The 19,339-nt window shown below is 37.2% G+C and overlaps 1 protein-coding gene across 1 annotated transcript in view; it reads left to right on the top strand.

Annotated features, from left to right (window-relative positions):
- LOC125328771 (collagen alpha-1(XXVIII) chain-like) overlaps window positions 1–19,339 on the top strand; it is a 31,946-nt gene that overhangs the window by 11,891 nt on the left and 716 nt on the right. Inside the window, exons 13-34 of the mRNA XM_048309861.1 lie at window positions 54–122; window positions 2,307–2,375; window positions 2,809–2,877; window positions 2,969–3,037; window positions 4,210–4,278; window positions 5,500–5,571; window positions 6,169–6,237; window positions 6,889–6,960; window positions 7,815–7,883; window positions 8,323–8,391; window positions 8,803–8,871; window positions 9,916–9,984; window positions 10,447–10,515; window positions 11,876–11,944; window positions 12,636–12,704; window positions 13,563–13,643; window positions 14,642–14,677; window positions 15,821–15,857; window positions 15,991–16,548; window positions 17,201–17,382; window positions 18,002–18,089; window positions 18,173–18,262. Coding sequence (XP_048165818.1) covers window positions 54–122; window positions 2,307–2,375; window positions 2,809–2,877; window positions 2,969–3,037; window positions 4,210–4,278; window positions 5,500–5,571; window positions 6,169–6,237; window positions 6,889–6,960; window positions 7,815–7,883; window positions 8,323–8,391; window positions 8,803–8,871; window positions 9,916–9,984; window positions 10,447–10,515; window positions 11,876–11,944; window positions 12,636–12,704; window positions 13,563–13,643; window positions 14,642–14,677; window positions 15,821–15,857; window positions 15,991–16,548; window positions 17,201–17,382; window positions 18,002–18,089; window positions 18,173–18,262 — 2,113 coding nt within the window. The remainder of the gene's footprint in view (window positions 1–53; window positions 123–2,306; window positions 2,376–2,808; window positions 2,878–2,968; window positions 3,038–4,209; window positions 4,279–5,499; window positions 5,572–6,168; window positions 6,238–6,888; window positions 6,961–7,814; window positions 7,884–8,322; window positions 8,392–8,802; window positions 8,872–9,915; window positions 9,985–10,446; window positions 10,516–11,875; window positions 11,945–12,635; window positions 12,705–13,562; window positions 13,644–14,641; window positions 14,678–15,820; window positions 15,858–15,990; window positions 16,549–17,200; window positions 17,383–18,001; window positions 18,090–18,172; window positions 18,263–19,339) is intronic.

Raw genomic sequence — 19,339 nt, 5'->3', positions numbered from 1 at the left:
TTTGTCTGAGTGATTAACGCATATTCTAGGTTATTTTAAACTCATGTTAACAGGGGCCTCAAGGACCACAAGGCATTCAAGGAGAAAGAGGTTCGCCAGGAGAAGGGCTTCCAGGAGCAAAGGTATGGCAGTCAAAGGGTTCTAAGACCAGAGCAGCACCATTAAATGAGTGCATGCCAAAACAAGTCCATAGAATGCACAGGAATCTGAGAAAGTACCTCGTAAATTAATATGACAATTTGCCATCAAACAATCCAATATATTTCCATGGAATTCATTTGGTCCAAACATGACTTGTAGGCACGGCTAGCCTTTGGGGCCTGTAAAGCCAATATTTAAGACACCTGATGCTTCATTTGTGGGATCTGAGCCTGGAATGAATTTCAACTATGATTTTAAAACAGCCTCAAGCATTTGACTTTAAATAAAATACTATTAAATGGTTCCTAGATGAAAAATTTAGCATTTTGTTGTTGGGTTTTTTTCTAAATCCTTGTATAGAGAGATCTTTGCTGTCACTAAAGACAGGCTTCTAAGCTTCTTACATACCTCAGCCACTGGCTTATGCATTTTAGCAGAAGACTGAATTCAGTTTGTGGGAAAGGAAAGCTGCTGTTACTAATTTGCAGATCCAGTGGAAATAATGACAGTAGTAGTTGTACCGACACAGCTGGACTCACTAGAAGATTCTATAGCTGCCCACTGGAAACCAGTTCCTAGGCTGAGTTGTCACTTTGGCCTTTGGTTACAATAACAAAGTGACACAGCTTGTACATGAACTAAATAAGCAACTAAACAGTTTGCTCATTTTTATGCAAGCACCAATTCTGCTTGAGAAAACAATAAAAAATTGTTTTGCAGATGCAGAGCCCAACTGCCCCTTTACTAAAAATCTTAGGATTCCTGCTAAACACAATACTGTTGTCAGCTAGGTTGAAATTTAATTGCTGCTAGCAACATAATATCTTCAAACATCCAGTGTGTATTTTATGATGATGACTTATATAAATTATTTAACCTCATTGTTGATGGATTGTATTTGCTTAGCAGATCTCATGAATGAAAACTAAGACAAATACAATTTGAAGCAAATGCATTTCAAAATCGCTCCATTGCCACTGAAACACCAATTCATGTGGGAAGAAACACTACAACTAATAACTAAAACACAGCAACAAGGCACAGTGGGAACAAGTACAGATGAATGCATAATCTAACCAAAACTATTAAACAATTGAGATGGATAGACAGAATAAAATAATCGAAGTGAAATACTGTCAGCATTATTGGAACTCTTCATTCTATAAAAAATGTACTACTTTTTACTGCCAAGTCTGACCTGGAGCCAAGCATGTATCAAGAGAGTCCATATGTATCTCTGATCCTGCTTATGGCTGCCAAGCATGTCAGCTCTCTGGTTGTAAACATATTTTAAACAGGCAATTTGTTAATCTAAGCAAATTTTACAGTTGCTTTCTTCACAACTTTTTACTACAAGCTCACAGTTTAGTAAAAAGGATAATGAAGGCAGATGTTCTAAAGCATCAAGAGTAAAGAATGTTATTTTAAACAGATCCTCGTAATGTATTTCTGTCAAAGTTAAAATGATGGAATTGGTTACTAAGGATAGAGAACATCTGTCTGGGGCGTAATTTTATTGTCTTGGGTGATTCTTTGACAATTTATACAAGCTGCCATCTGCCTCTACAGGTTTTATTAAGAGAAGTACAGGAAAGCACAATATTTGTACCTTTATTAGTAACTGGCACTTCCCCCAAGACCACTGTTTTGTAAATGAACATTTAGAAAGACAATGACATTTACAAATAAACTTCTACACCAATACAGTCAACCTGGTCTTCACTCTGGTGAAATTCTTAGTGGGACCTAGATCCTCATTACCACTCTTCAATGAGATTAACCCACACTTTTATGAGATTAACCCATGAGAAAAATAAGCAGAATTCAGTTTTTAGTTAGTCTCAATACTCAGCCCTGCAGCCATTTAAATCAGTTGTGGTTTTGCCATTGATTCGAGAAGCAGCAGAATAGGACCATAAGTAATTGAGGTGGGCAGAAAGATAAAAAGAAGCTTGTTCAGCTCTTTCATCAGCAATTTCAAATTGCAGAGCAAACTCTTTTGAAAAGATAATCTTTTTGGTATCCTGGAACACAGATCCAGGAGCTGTTTTCTGGTTCTTCTCATTTTGGTTTTCATGACAGAGCAAACACTGTCTCTAGCTACTTCAGAGAGAACAGCTGTGTGTTTCCACAGCTACCAACTCATTATTTTTCTTTCTATGTAGGGAGACCGTGGCTATGATGGACCAAAAGGCCCTCGTGGACTTCCAGGCATCAGCATAAAAGGTGAAAAGGTGAGCAACAAATACACTAGGGGATTAATGGAGTGCAAATAAATCTAACACAGGGAATACAGGGTTGATACTGACTACAGAAGGTGTAATGAGGCAAGGAACCCATAAAAGACCTGAATAATGTGGTATTTAGCTGAGATTTATGCCCAATAAATTCTCCCAACCCATTTTAACATCTCCTCATGTTAAAATAGGAGATGTTAGAAAAAGCATCTGATTCTGTGTGAAGGTTAAGGTTTAGAAAAGGAAAAAGAAACTAGCAGTTGTTTGCAACTGAACCAGTAGGGAATATATGCATGTGTGAAAGGTAAAAGATCAGATCCCCAGCTTCACTGACTTCAAGAGATGTTAAGTCAACATGTGCTAGCATGGGAGTTGTCCCACATTGTTTCTGTATCTTTATACAACTAAGCAACTGTACTGTGTTTGCCAGGGTGAGTGTGGTCCTCCTGGTTTACCAGGATCAGTTGGATTACCTGGAATTGGAATTCAAGGAGAAAAGGTACAATTTTCACTTCCCCCTCACCCCACACTTCAGTGTATAGTAACAGAGACTATTTTATTTTTAATGATTACTTACCTACTCTTCTCAGGGAGTGGAGGGCCCAAAAGGACCACCTGGCTCTAGAGGGCTACCAGGACAGGGGATACCTGGACCAAAGGTCAGGGAATTTTCTGAAGTAAAAGCTACTGTGCTGTTCTTACTCTTACGTTTCATGATCAAGAAGTGCTCTGTCTCTATCCTTATTCATGTTTAAACTGGATTGCTGAACACCAATCTAAGTACTGACAGAGATGCAGGAAAATATTTTCTTTATTAATATTACAAAACTGTACAGCAGATTCTACTCCACTGAAAAGCCTTGGCAAACTAATGCCATGGCTATTTATTTAGTTTTTTGCTTGACTCACACAAAACCTTTCAGGTAGCACATACCAGACAGTGAGCTGCACTTTTTCTGATACACTTCCCCTGAGAGGGTTGCCTGTCTTGAACTTGTGCTTTCATCATATCACGTGGAGGTACAGTAAATCTGTTCCAAAAACTAGTTGCACTTAAAAGACAGGATCATCCAAATTTCAATGTCATCTTTAATTCTCACTGTACTGTTTCCATTCCAAAAAATATATACATAGATACATTAGAGATTGACTGCCTTTCTTGTAACTTCTGCTGCCTATTGTCTCACCTGAATTTGTGTATTTACTGTATCTAGACATTAAAAGTGGTCCAAGGTGTAATGAAGATTACTTTTTCTGAAGGAAAACTGTCAGAATAATTTAGCCTTAACTGATTCATAAAATACAGAACTGTTAATGAAATGCATCACCCTAGAGGTGTTTGGAATGGAGATTTTAAGTCATTTCCTAAAAGATGTGACAGAGTTCTGAATGATTGAAGGCTATTAAAGCATGGTATAAAGGAACTACAGGTGTAAGTGGGTCAAGTGTCCATAACAGGTAAAGAATTTTGCAGCATCAGATATCACATCACCCCTTAAGTGATTGAGCAGGGATATGTTAACCACTGATAAAAAGTAAAAAAGAATAATTAATTGTCTGTGGATGTCATATATGCTCCTGAAATATCAGCTCTTTAGCAGGAAGGATTCCCGGGGACATACAAGTATAGATTTACAGCATTAATAATTTCCACTAACAGATCTTTGGTGACAACTCAAAACATGTGACAAATTCCAAATCTTTGTGACCAAGGGTTTGATACATCATACTACAGACAATATCACACTAGTCTTTCTTTAAATTTAAGTAATGAAGCATATGCTTTTATATTTTTCATAATAATGCTGTTAAAAACTAATATCTGCTTAAGGGTGAACAAGGCTTGCCAGGAGAGACTGGAGTGCCAGGAGAAAGAGGTATTGGAGAACCTGGTTCTAAGGTACATTGTTAATAGAGGAATTATTTAATCTATTTATTTATTTGTATTCTAAATTTATGTTTTCTGAGTATCCTTTCTGCAGACAAATAAAAACAGGTTTAGAAATAAAATTTAGGTTCTTAGTCTTTTAAATTTTTAACACAGACTTTAAATAACCTCCAGATATGGCAGCATTTTAAATACCCTGTTCTGTAAAAACGTAGTAAGATTTATAGTGACTGGAAATTTCCACCTGCCTGGATCATGCCAAGTCATTGTTGCATACAGCTCACCTACAGCTCTGTCAGAAAACCATCCAGGATATTGAACAGCTGCCAGAACTCGCAGTCCCAAGCGTAAGCTACGCTATAGCCAGAGAGGTGAAAAAAAGCACTGAACAGTGGTTATTGTGCTGCTCCTTCCCATTTCACACAGAATATGATGGAAACAGAGCAGCTACATTCTCACACCTTCATATGAGAAACAAGCTGTGCTGGTGGACAGAAAGAACAGTTGAGTTGCTAAGAAGAGAGGAAGCTGTAACCAGATTATTTTAGTGTTGAAGTGCCCAAGATAGTAACCAGTCCCTATGTAATTAACTGCCAGATTAACATAGAATATGGGAATAGATGAAAAAGTACTTTTGTGACAGTGGAAAGGCACAAGGCTGTCCTGGTTTTGCTCTTGTTTGTTAGGGATTTGGGACGGGGGTTGGAAAAGAAAATAAATTATTCAATTTCTTTCTTTAATTTCACAAAATACAGTAATGCTGATTGAATCCATTTGACCCCAAATGATCCCATTTCATCTAAAACCAGGCCAGGCTCTTGAATCCTACATAAATAGGGCCAAGACAATTCCACTGACATTAATAGATTTACATTGATATTCATCAGCAAGATGTCAATCATCCTGCCACAGTCAGCTCTGATATCTACTTCAAATGCTGCCACTTAAGGAAAAGATGGCATTATTTTTCAAGAATGAACTGAATCATTAGTAGCTAATAATTTTAACTGCACAGCTAAAATGCACAGTTCAAACAATCAGACAGTAGGATAGTACCAAGTAATGAGAGCTGTCTTTATAAAAAAAGTCAAGACTTGGGCTTATATGCATAAATCTTTTCTACAAATATATTCAAAGTTTAGGAAAAAAAACCTAAATATATTTCCTTAATTCAGGGAAGGAATAGTACCAAGTCTGCATTTAATAGAAGAACTTACTTTTTACTGATGTCAGGGTGATCCAGGGCCTTCAGGACTCGCAGGTCTGCCTGGTCTTCCAGGAGAAGATGGGGCCCCTGGACAAAAGGTTGGTTCATTTCTCTCTGCAGTCTACCTGCTTCACTCCAAGCATTCCTACTGTTCTCCCTGTGCTGACACCCAAAACTAGAAGAGAGAGTGTTCATGGACAAGGGGAAAAGTATCACATTTTTTTCAGCAAAAAAAATTCTCTTTCAAATACACTTTTTTAGGAAAAGCTCCGCTTTTTCTAATTTTTTGGGGTGGGGCATTGTCTTATCTTGTTTACTATTGTGTGCTTTTTGTAATTCATTAAATGCCCTGCAACTCAGAAGGGAAACCACTAAAATGGCTATGGGCAACCTTTCATGGCCTTCTGACCATGTTTTTTTCTAGAATCAGAAACCCCATTATTTAAGGTTATATACTCAGAGTGTTCAGCCGTCACTAAGGAAACGTGCTACTTCACACATTCCATGCGGAGTTTTACAATGCTTGCTTCTGAATATGGGAAAAAAACCCCAGACACACCTGACATCAGTGGAAGTTTTGTCACTGATTCTAAATGGTCTATGGTTTTAATGAACTTATTCAAGGGAATACAAAGTTGGTCTTGCACCATGTCCATGTAGTGCACTGAAATGCTCCTTTGATTTTTCTATTCCAGGGTGAACCAGGGTTACCTGGTCTTAGAGGTCCTGAAGGTGCTCCAGGGATTGGAATACAGGGGGAAAAGGTGAGGATTTCTTACTAAAGGTGTCACTCAAAATTGTAATGTTCCAGGAATAGGTTTGTCAAAGACTTCTCTTTTTTTTTTGTCTAATATAAGTAACAAAAAAATACTACTCTGGACTCATAGATTCATTTTTGCTGTAATTACTACAGCCTAGTAATCTGCTTGAACAGCAGTTTTCCCTTTACAAATTTACACTATTCTTAGCTTTTTCTGGTCAATCAGACAGGGCATTGTGATGAATTGATTGGCCCTATTTGTCTTCAAATTAAAAACAAAAGTACTAGCAAGTGAATTATATTTTTCTGTTTTGATTATTTTTCTTAGATAGTATCTTTTTAATGTAATAACTTACTTTTCAGCTGCAATTATTCAATCTTTAAATTCCTTTTGGCTTTTATTTTTGTCACAGTATTCTGTGGTAAACTGGTTTACTTAATTTCAGATGAAATCCATGTCGTTTTAATTGTACAAATCCAAAACTGGACAAGTACTGACCAGAATTAACTGACTTGCCAATGAAGGCAATAGGAACAGCTCACATGCACTACCTACAAGCAGAAGTTTGCTGTCTTTCACTAACATTTACAATTGATTTCAGTTAACACATTCTTAAATTATTTGGCATGTGTGATGTCTTCTCCATTTTTGTAGGGAGATCAAGGACAGAGAGGAATACGTGGATTAACAGGACCAGCAGGAGTGCCTGGACCTGTTGGAGCTAAAGTGAGTTTATTACCACGTTACATGTGTAAAATAGCTTCCCAAAGCTGTACATTGTTCCGGAACTCAGAAACAACTGCTCCAGAATGACCTCACTTCACAAAAAAGTAATTTCAAAAAAGATCAGCAAAGGCTTCTCTTAGCAAGACTGACCATGATCCCTATAAACATCTAGAAGTGTTTTCTAAAAACCTTTGCATTTACCATATTGTTTCCTGTTGGTTTGGAAAAAGTCAGGGTATATACTGGTATTTTATACTTAAATATTTGGGAAGATAGTATAGTGTATGGCATATAAATATATGACAGGACTTCATTTTCCCTTACACTGACTCATGGCTGATACTCTTTGATTGATTCGGAGTTTTTTAAAATACTCAGTAGTTACTGAAAGTAAGAGAAGAGCTACTCCAGGTTTCTCCCCCAGTTTCTTATTCTTTCACTATTAATACACACAAGAGTATTTCCACAAAAGAAGGAAAAAGAGGTAAAAAAGTGAAAGAAACATTAAAAAAAAACAAACATTCTAACAGAAATGTATACCTATACAGCTGAGCAGGAAGTCTTGAGCACTGTATATGCTGGACCAAGTCTTGAATACACTAAGAAAGCGACTTCTAAAGATATGTTTTTTCAGTGACTGAGAAGAATCTCATTTCCATGGAGAAAACAGAAGTATGGTTGTTATCGGTGCTCCAAATAGCTAGATTTCACTTTGCATAGAATAGCTTATAAGAAATTCTAATAGAATTTTAATGGAATTAAACATAAATCATTGCATAAATGTTTTCTCTATGAGATGGTCATGCTCAATTTCAGCAAAATCCATTGTTTTTTCTCTCCTACCTTCACTGCAGGGAGAGCCTGGTGCACCAGGACGTCTTGGAATGCCAGGCCCTCCTGGAAGATCTGTGCCTGGACCAAAGGTACCATCCACACTCCATCTCCTAGTGCTTAGAAAACTGGGTGAAAACTGAAGTAGGCTATGTTAATATTTGTGTAAATAATTTCAGCCTTATATGGTCAACTAAAACTTCTTCTTTCCTATGAACAGCATAGTGGATTGTATCCAGTCTAGTTACTACTGTGCCCTGGTATTAACTGTATGGCAGCTTGAGGTGTGGCCCACCTTTGCTCATTTCTTTATTTTGAATAACCTTGGATATCAAAACAATTTTGCTTATTCTTTGTATATTTTCTATTTATTCTTTCATTTTAATTTATGCTTTTGGTGTTTAATGCTTGCAACTGCAATAAATAAAATCAGCTATTATGTTCATTATATATAAATTGATATAAAAGAAACCCACAGCCTGTGCTGTTTAATAAGATATGTAATCAGAGGATTTATTTTCTTCATTGCAGGGTGACATTGGGTTACCTGGTCTTGCTGGACCAATTGGAGAACCAGGTTTTGGGCTTCCTGGGGCAAAGGTAGCTGCTAAATTGTTAACCTAATTTCTGATAGAACTGTAAAATGAGGCAGGAGGATTTCAGTGAAGCAATAACAAATCTCCTAGGATGGCCAAATGTTCCACAGGAATACAACTAAAGTAATTTCTTCTTATATATAGGCCACAAAAGACAACAGACAGAGCCCTCAAAAAATATTAAAATTAGTGACTTAGAAGCAAAAGGTCCTGTAAATCATGAGCACTATTAAATGTCACTGGTTTAGTCCAGGATTAAATAAACCTAAAAAAATTCACACAGTAAAATACATTAGCAGACAAACAGATAAAATCAAATTACAGTATATTTGCCACGTAACTTTCACTTTCACGGAAAATTTCCTGCTAGCAATTGTCTTGGCATTTACTCAGCTGTTTTTCCTGCCTGCATCAGGGTGACCGAGGCCTTCCAGGACCCCCTGGGCCCTTTGGGCAAAAAGGAGATGGTTATCCTGGCCCACCTGTAAGTTTATCGATTTTTTTTTTTTTTATGTACATTGGGAAGAAGTAAGTGCTACACCTAAGGGGTTAGCCTCCATGTCTGACATGCTAGGAAAGATTTGCTGGTCTAAAAGCCTAGAAAGCCTAAAACTCCTCAACTGTTGAAATGTACTTCAGCACAAAAGAAAAAGAAATCTCCCCCTGAAATAGCACAAGATCATCCATTCCCCCACTTCTCTTGATTACACACTGTAACATATTCCAAGTGGGTTCTTTTTCCCCAAAGTATCACTGATCTTTCAATCAGTTCCCTCAAAATCTTCATGTAGGGTCCTGTCTTCTGCCCAACCGTACAAAACTTATTCCCAAACAGGAAAATACAGTGTAGCTAAGCAGCTGGGCCCATATACATCCCAGAACCACTGAAAAAGCAATTACTGTGCAAAGAGCCAGAACTACCCTTCAAAGAGGCCTTTATTGGTAGATATAACCAATCCCTTCAAAAAGTATGCAAAGAGAAAAGGCTCCATCCTCTCCCTTCCCTGCACATGTATGCAATGCTGGCGTCACATACCCAGTCTGCTCATCAGTGTGCTCCACCAGCCCTGGCAGTTACCTGCCTGTGCAGTGAGGAAGTCTCAGAAAGACTGCTGGCTGCAGTCCAGGACTTTGGATCATACATGCTTGCATTTGCCTATGCTAAAGACAACAGGAAAAGTGAGGAACAAAAAATTAACAAATACCAACATGGAAATTGGAAATTGATTTGTACTGCTTTCTGATATTTTTGTGCAACCCAATGAAGAACTGCTTCTGCAACTGCCTCTCCAGATTAGACTCCTCTATCTTCAAACACATTCAAGCCCCTGGATGACATGCACTACACAGGCAAATGCTACTGACACAACTTCTGGCATATCAGAGTAAAGTCTAACCAGTTGTAGACCACAGTGATCCCATTAAGAGATAAATATAGTCAAGATACTACCATATAAATATTAACAAATGCACGAAGTCAAGGTAGCTGTAAATTAAATTTATATCCTGTCTGTGTATATAATTTCAGGGTTTGCCAGGTCTCCCTGGGATTCCTGGTGAACAAGGCCCAGATGGAGTTGGACTACCAGGACCTAAGGTATAGACCTTAACTTCTAGAAAAGCAAATGCTTGTGTGTACTCTACTTCATGGAGATACAATTCCTACCTATAGGTCATAGTCAGAATACTTGTTTAATCCAGCTTTAAATTTGTTCTCGGTATATAAAAGGCAGATCTTTTTTGGCTTAGGTTTGTTCAGGTTTTTTTGGTTTGGGGAATCTGGAGTTCATTTTATAATATGGGACTTTTAATTCCTCTGTAACTGTGCATAATCGACTGCGCCTGTCTTGAGTATGTTCAGACAACTAGCCGCTGTTTATCCCCAATAACTTGCTTGTCCTGCCACCAATACTCTTGGGTTAGCATTATTTGGACTTGCACAGTGTGGTTCAATAGTTCTCTTCTCATTGTCCCATTTGAGTATAACAGACACTGGGAATTCCAGAGATTAATTAAACTTTGGTATTCACTACTTACTTCTTAAAGTATCGGTTTTCAGGGTGATCCTGGTAGTAGAGGACCAGCTGGCCCCCCCGGTTCCCCAGGAAAAGGCCTGCCAGGACCAAAAGTAAGATATTTAAACAACTACATCTCTCTTTGTCTAATTTCTAAAATAGGGGGGGAAAGTATACTATAAAAATGTGTGTCATGCATAGACATCTACATGTTTTCTGTCTTCACTGAAAACAACTAATCCAACAAATAGTCTTTATTTTGTAGAAAATCAAAAATATTTCTGGTGACTAGCCCTAAACCATAGCCTCCTTGTGGTTGCATATGATAAATGATAAAGTGATAACCTTGCAGTGAAGATCAGTGACAAGACATTTAGCTCCTGCAGGCATTAGCTGCAACTGAGTGGCAAAAATGTCTTCAGACCTAGCATTGGTCAGAATTAATGGCTGAGCAAGGACTTAGTATGTCTTGCCTATACTATTGTTACAGCTATAGGCATTACTGTTAAGTTCTTCTGGGGTTAATTCCTCTTTTTTACTGTATAAATACAATAATCATCTAATAACCAGTATGAGGATCAATCCCTGCAAAAAGGATTATTTTTGTAATTATTTTGTAACCATGACAAAGGCCCGAAAATAATTGTAACTATAAAAAGCCTCCATAATTGGAAACTCTTATGCTCCTACAGCTCAGTTTTAGAAATCCAGTGAATACAAAAGAACTGGTTTAGAATGTAAATATAAAGGAACCCAACAACGTCAAATGCAAAGATTATGCAACATAATAATGTGTTACCTGCACACTGTGGCTTATTGGTCCCTGAGATTCAGTTCCCATTGGCAGGAAGGCTGGGTCCAGAGAAAAGCAGTGGTGAAGCACCTCCTCAGGCCGTATTAGTCCCAAGGACTGGCATGTGCACAAGATCCTTACAAATGAGGAGACTGAGAATTTCATGCACGGTTACTAGAATAGCAGTATAGGCATAAAATTAATATGTACTATGTGGCTTTTGATTGCTTCCTGTGAATAACATGGAATGGGAACATCTTCTCTAGCATTCTTTTGAAAACTAGCTTATAAATTAGCAACAAATGTTTATTTGCAATGCCAGATTAGTATGTATGCCTATAGGTCTTACTGCGTAATGACAGCAAAAGATAAAAAACCAATAATAATCTTCTCTTAAATTTTAATTCAGTCCCCAATGTCCCACCAATACAATCCATCCTTCAATGCAGCATATATCTCTATCAGCAAGGTGATTCATGTTCTCTAAGTATTAAGCCAAGTGACTCCTTTGAAGGATAATCTGGATTTTAATAATATGATAAAGACCAAAAAGAGTCTTTTTCAGCTAAAGCAATCTTATTCTCACTACTTATAAAAAGACATGTTTGGTAGAGCAAGGACAAGAAATTACATGGCGGTATAACAATTTATTGTGTATTTTTATTATGAACATTCTCTAGGGAACCATAGGACGCCCAGGGCCACCTGGCTCTCTGGGACCTCCTGGAGAAGGTATTCAAGGAGCTAAGGTAAAAAGACTCAGTGTCTTCAGTATCTAACCTGAGCTGAGTGGTCAATCTGACCACCACAGTGTTAAGGAGATTTCACATTGTTTCTTACATGAACAGAGCCTTAGGCTAGAAAATGAGAAGGATAATGTGAGCACCTGTAAAGTATGTTTTGTCTACTGCTGCAAACTAGTCCAAGCATGTGTGCGCTGAGGAAAGAAGAATGAACTTTCATCAGTTAAAAATACCTTTACAAAATTAAAAATACCACTCCCTCAATTCTCATGCCTAAGGAGACAGTCTGAATTAGTTATGTCTACTACCACTCTATTCAGTAGAGAAAAAGCCTCCATCCTGAATCTGTGTGTACTATTAATTTTCCCTTGTAATATGCACAGTCAGATGAGACAGACTCAAAAGATAGTAATAAGAAAGGCAGAATGAGAAGGAATAAAATGGGATGGAAAGAGGAAAAAAATTAAAATTACAAGCAAATTAAAATTAAATCCAATAATGATCATGCACTTTTTCAATATTGTTTATCTTTATACTAAAGAAGTATTTGAGACATATAAGTTAGCTACTAAATTGTCTCAAGTGCCTCAAAATCCTTGTTAAAATGCAGTTTGAGAAACTTTCTCTTTGAACATTTTAAATTGCTGTGTGATGAATGATTACAAAGGGTTAATTTCACTACCTGGATTATCATTAGGGGGAACAAGGTATTCAAGGAATGCCAGGACCACGAGGTCCCCCTGGAGATGGGCTTCTGGGAGAGAAGGTATGATATCTAAATCAGAGATAATAGTGAGATAATGCCCTAGATGGAAGCCAACACACTCAAAATGCTCTTTTACAGTCAGTTCTCATTGAAGGCATGTGAATTCTGTGTAAAGAGAACCCCAGACACTAGAAGATTATATTATTATTAGAAGTTATATTGTTGTTAGAGGTTATACTATTATTTTATTATTAGCATAAATATAGATATTAGATGTTACAGAAGTTTTATTATTAGAATAAATCTAATTATTAAATTTAATATCACTGCCTTTCACCCATGTGCTATGCAAAATTTTGGGACTACATCAGTGTTAAGAAAAAGAGAACTGTAGGTTGGAATCAATTTTTAGATGTGATCACAATGGCTCAGAAAGCCTGTACAAAGTCCCATAGTCTACTAAAAATCAAACCAAGAAGCACTAATACATCTGTTTGCTAGGCCAAACACCTTTTCTGGGCCAAAAGGTTCTCAAAGTGATATTCCCATTATTCATTCCAATGACACCCTGGGATTTCTTTTCTATTTCGCTACTGTTATCTTATTTTTCTAAGACACAGATAATAATTTCCATCATGCAATATCCCATGAAACCCCTCAGTCTGCATGTAGTTGTTTGAGATGCTGCATTGTTCAAACCGCTTCAGGTATTTTTTCCCATAAAAAATGCTTAGCCAATACTACAAGTTATTAACAAAATTTACAAAACACCAATTTATTTAAACGATCTCTAACAAAGATTTCTAACTCATGTCAGAAGCTTAATGTGCATTTAACAAAGGCTACTACAGAGAAATTTGAAAAGTGTAACAAAAACTGACTTATACTTTCTGCCTGCTTACCACTGTGGTTTTAAAGGGAGATCGAGGAGCTACAGGTGACAAGGGGAAAAAAGGAGAAAAAGGTCATGTGGGTGACCCTGGTTTATCTGGAGAACCTGTGAGTAACTCAGGTTTATCACAGATGTTTTCTTAAACCACTTAAAAACAAAGTTGGGTTGTGTGTTCTTCTTTCTATTTAATTACATATAATCCGAAAAACTTAAGAAACTGAAACTATTAACCACTTTAAAAGCACAAAGACATTTACTTGATTTACTTGACATTACTTCCCACATGGATGTGGTTTCTTCCTTAAGGCAGTTGTCATGGTTTAATTTAGCCAGCAACTAAATAAATACTACAGAGCCACTCAATCATCTACCCCCACAGCGCTGGTGTGATGGGGAGGAGAATCAGAAAAAAAAGTGAAAAAACCCTAAACAAGCACAAGACTCATGGGCGTATATAAACCAGTCTAATAACTGAACCAAGGATAACCATAATCATAAAAAAGCCAGGTGATGCCCAATAAGATTGCTCACCACCTGCTGATCAATGCCCAGCCCATCCCTGAGCAGTGATCGGCCCCTCCTGGCCAACTCCCCCCAGTTTCTGCACTGAGTGTCACCTCCCACGCTATGGAATATCCCTTTGGCCGGTCCAGGTCAGCTGTCCTGGCCGTGCTCCCCCCAGCTCCTTGTGCAGCTTCTCACTGATGGAGCATGGGAAACTGAAAAGTCCTTGGCTATGGGTAAGCACCACTTAGCAGCAACCAAAACATCAGTGTGTTGTCAACATGATTCCCATAGCAAATCCTAAACACAGCACTGAACCAGCTACTAAGAAGGAAATTAACTCTATCCCAGCCAAAAGCAGGACAGCAGTGAAAGACAACTGACGATCAGTGATCCAGTGGGAGACTTGAGGTCATTCAATTCCCATAAACCACCTTAGGAGATTGCAGATACTACATGGACAAGGTGTTACCACAAGCACACTTTTTCTAGCTTAAGTTCCTATTGGCCAAATACTATTCTAATGATGGAATTGATGAAGTTGTATTCTGAATTACAATGTTACTAATTGCAATAGCTTAATTAGCAATCACTGTTACAGGGCAAAACTGGACCAAAGGGAGACCAAGGCCTAACAGTAAGCAAATTCAATTATTTAAATCCCATTACAGCAAAATACAAACAATACTAGATACTATCAGATAAAATGCAGCCAGTTAATTATTTTGGAAAGAGTTTTCTGATTAGAAGTGGTCTCAGTAACAATATAGAAAGAAACCAACTCAAAGATTTCTGACTTTTTCTCATCTTGTTTATGCTGAAATAGAATTAAAAGTCCCTGATGATTTTAGGTACTTTTCTGCTACATGTTCTTTTATAGCTAGTGTTAGATCACCCATGTGTGTACTTGCTGCAGGAAGGTTTCTTTGCAAGTATTTAAGAGAATAAAGAGCAAAGATCTTCAAACTTATCATGGTCTATCATGCTATGAACTTAATTATATTTCTGCTAAGCCTGAACCACATTTGACCCAAATTCAGTAAAGTATGTCAGCAACTATATAAATACTAGTACAGTTTATGATGGAAGCTGAGCAGCAGTAGCAAAAGATTTTATCTGAAAGACTGACTCAATGCCAGATGAGTCCTGTCACGCACTTCAAAAAATATAACAAATTATTGCTCTAATATTAAAAACACTCTGTTCACATGTCACAGAAGCTATCATTTTTCTGAACAGACAGCTCTGAAGACAGCAGTTTTGGGGTATTTTGCTGATGAAGGCTGGGTAATAGAGAGGGCCAGGTACATCAAGGCTGACAACTCCCAATTCCATTCTGTATTGGTGCTGTGGCATATGTCAGCTCACTACAAGCAGTCCTACGCTTCCTAAGGTTGGGTCTATTTGTCTGCTCCCAGTGCATTTAAAAGGTATATCATATTATTCAGATGCTAAAATATTTGTGCCTTTCAGTTTTAAATAGAACAAAGTTACCACAAAACATTTTTTAAAATAACAGTAGTTAATTGTTTCAGATAGAGACGTTAATGTGTCATCAAGTTATTGATTCTTGTATGCATATGAAATAGTTCATTGTAAAATGTGGAACTCATTCCCAGTTTTGAAGGAAAGGTTTGGAAGTTAAACAGTAAGATATTTCTAAGTCACTGTAGGACACAAATATTAATTATAAACAAAATCTTGTTAGTGTCAATATTATACCTCATTTGAAAGAGGCAAGTCATAAAATATTTTAATATTTAATGTTTTTCATATCCAGAGAGAAGACATAATTAAATTAATTAAAGAGATATGTGGTAAGTACTCAGGAAATCTTTATGTTCAGATTCTATATTTCGTTCATTACATTTGCATTCTTCTCTTTTCCAAAAGGACGCCAAATCAAGTCATTGTGACCTGTTGTTTTTTTTTTTTACTTTTCCTTTGTAGGTTGCAGTGTTAAATGTAAGGAAATTCCTATGGAGCTTGTATTTGTGATTGACAGTTCTGAGAGTGTGGGACCAGAAAACTTTGAGATTATCAAAGACTTTGTAATTGCTTTAGTAGACAGAGTAACTGTAGGCAGAAATGCTACCAGAATTGGCCTTGTGTTATACAGTTTAGAAGTTCGGCTAGAATTCGGTCTCAACAAGTATCCAACCCGGCAGGATGTTAAACGAGCAATCAGAAAAATGCAATACATGGGAGAAGGCACTTACACAGGAACTGCTATCCACAAAGCAACCCAGGAAGGATTTTCTGGTGCTCGAGCAGGGGTGCGGAAAGTAGCTATTGTGCTAACAGATGGCCAAACAGACAGGAGAGAAGCTGTAAAACTAGATCTTGTTGTTCGAGAGGCTCATGCAGCAAACATCGAAATGTATGCAATAGGAATCGTAAATACTTCAGATCCAACACAGGTTGAGTTTGTGCATGAGCTAAATCTGATTGCTTCAGACCCAGACAGAGAACACATGTATCTCATTGATGACTTTAACACCCTCTCAGGTGCGTTCATTCGAGTTTTATTCAGTCTTGTATCTGATGCTTCTCACAAAGGGGCAGGGTGGGGGAGAAGTATTATCTTTGTGAATATGTTTTGATGCTGATCAGGATTAGTTACAAGGTGCAGAGTAATAGCAATCTAGAGATACAGATCCCCTTCTTTTACAGTGTCACATTATGGGGCAACATGCCAGCGGGGGGGATGTCACCCAGTCTAGGAAAACAGCTGCTTAAACAAGCTTTCTAAGATGCGTAAGTGCTCACGCACTGAAAATCTGCTGGACTGTAAATCAGAATGAAACCCATTGTCATAAATTCTACTTGCTCACTTCCCCTGGGAAATAACCCATTTTCACTTGGTTATTCACGTCAGCAAGAGAAGCAGTTATTTTCCCATTATCAGCTAGTAGTTGTTACTAAGCTTAAATGAACACCCTTACATAAGTTCATTGTATTTTCTACCACACAGAGGACATACTTGCTGGCAAATTTGTGACCAAAATAATCGATAGTCCAAAGAGTCTGGAATAATCTTCTTAGATGCATGTAAACAATGATAACATGTGTATTACAGACATATATAAGTAATCAAAATTCTAAAAATACATTGAATTCCTCAGTATGATAAGTTTTCTACTTTTTTTTTTTTAAACAGCTCTGGAGTCCAAATTAGTCAATCAATTTTGTGAAGATGAGCATGGCACCTTAATATACAATCATAATGAAAACAGTGCAACTATAAATGGAGGATCCTTCCATTCAGTATCTCCAAGTTCTTTACATTACAACAATGTTAACAGACAATCACTTTCAGCACAGACACCTGGAGTATCTACAGTAGAAAGTCCTCTGAGTCTTGGCCATCTTCCTCAACCATTAGCTCCGGTATGAAAATTCAGCAGGCTTTAATGAGCAGAACTTTAAAATATGTATCTTTCTGTGCCACCTAATGTAATATATACCATTTCCCTTAATTTTCTACAGGACAGGTACTTGAACTTGGCATGCATAGAGCTGATTGTTCTGAGTAAGAGCTCTGATGTTGCATGCAGGCCATTAACTAATAGCTATAACTTATTCCTGATACTGTTACAAGGATTCCTTCGTTTAACACAGTAATATTTGTGCCACAATGTGAATCATAACAATATTAAAAACAATTACACTGTTATAATTAAGTCTAAGAATAGCAATTGAACTCAATTGTAGATTATAATTTTAACTTTATAAAGTTCTGTAAAGCTCAACTAAAAAAAAAACCATATATATCCCACATTTAGATATGACAACTTTCCTGGTAAACCAACCAGGTGAAGTAAAAATTCCGGTTCTTAACACTGAAGTCATGCTAAACAGAAAGAAAAAACATTAGAAAATCTGTAAGTCATGGAGGGCTTGTTCATTTTGAAACACTTCACAGTATCCGGAAAGAAAAAAAATCAAATGCTTATTTCAGACCAAAGTACCTCCTGTAGTATATGAAGCCTATGAAGAGGAACAAGATGAAGAAAAACAGCCAACCTTCCTAACAGTAGACACTAGAGGTATTTTTATTGTCATTGATTTCTTCATTTTAATTTTTGGTGATGAAAAATCAACATCTCATTCTGTTTATTTTCACCTGCAGCTGTGGTACCATTACTGTCATCTAAACAACCATTATCTGATAAAGTGATGACATCATCTCTTTCAACTATAGGCCCCACACCAAGACCCGGTGGGTTAAAGATCATAACCAGTTTTTCATTTTTTTCCCTCTTCTCCTGGTACGAACTTTTAATAAGGCTTTAAATCAGAGTACCTTTGTTCCATTCTCTGCAGATTTTGTGAATCTGTGATGTAGAAGAAAAGTCATTTCAGGATTTTATAGTTGCAGTTCTTGTCTTCCCAAGTTCTGGATCCCACCGCTCCCCTTAAAGCAAAAGCAAGGTTATCTATAACCTGAGAGGGAGCTTATAAGGGGCATCTAAAAACAGAATAATGCTCATTGAAGGTGGGCCAGTCAGCAGGTCATTCATCAGCCAAGGAGGGGCAGTCTGCAGAGGTGGGAGACTTCATTAAAGACACAGATAGTGATTTCAGAATTGGACTGAAAGAATATATTTCTGTTTCAGAGGAGCAATAGGAAAAAACAGTGTTTAGTCATTTGAAGTATAATAATTAGCTGACTGCTTAAAGTGTTGGTTCTTTTCATGTGAAATGTTCAAATGTATTTTGGTCATCATTTGGGGGTTTTCAGTTCCAGTAATAGTGTATTATGATGGGAGCAACAGAAGACAGCAATAGAAACATGTTCTCATATTTCCTGGGAACAGTGGCATAACTTATTTGGTCTCTGGCACTAACTTTTTTTCAAAAAAGTAACAAGATAGCAGTTGCAAAAGACAAAATATTAGTCACAACATTAAACTTCACAAAAAACTGTTTTCTATCTCATGGTATTATTAAAGTGAGACTAGATTAGTATCTCACAGTCCTCTAATCCATATCTGTAGCAGTCACCAGACCAACAAGCTTTACATTCAAACTTACATACATAATTACTATCATTTTATTAGATTAGTAGCACAAATATCTTACAAAAGCAAGGCAAAAGTTTTATATTCTTCTCAGTATTTTAACCTCTCTTCTTCCATACCACAAGAACTGATATACAGCAGAAGGATGCAGCAGATGCAAAAACAGCAGATGCACCTAGCTTACAGCTCTTTGGCTTACAATTTCAGGTTGCTCACAAGACTGGCTGCACTTAATCAGATTTCAAAAAAATATATTTCAAAATTATCATATTCAC

The sequence above is a fragment of the Corvus hawaiiensis genome, chromosome 7 (genome assembly GCF_020740725.1).
Source record: "Corvus hawaiiensis isolate bCorHaw1 chromosome 7, bCorHaw1.pri.cur, whole genome shotgun sequence".
NCBI classification, from domain to species: domain Eukaryota; kingdom Metazoa; phylum Chordata; class Aves; order Passeriformes; family Corvidae; genus Corvus; species Corvus hawaiiensis.
This window is presented reverse-complemented; position numbering and strand designations above follow the sequence as displayed.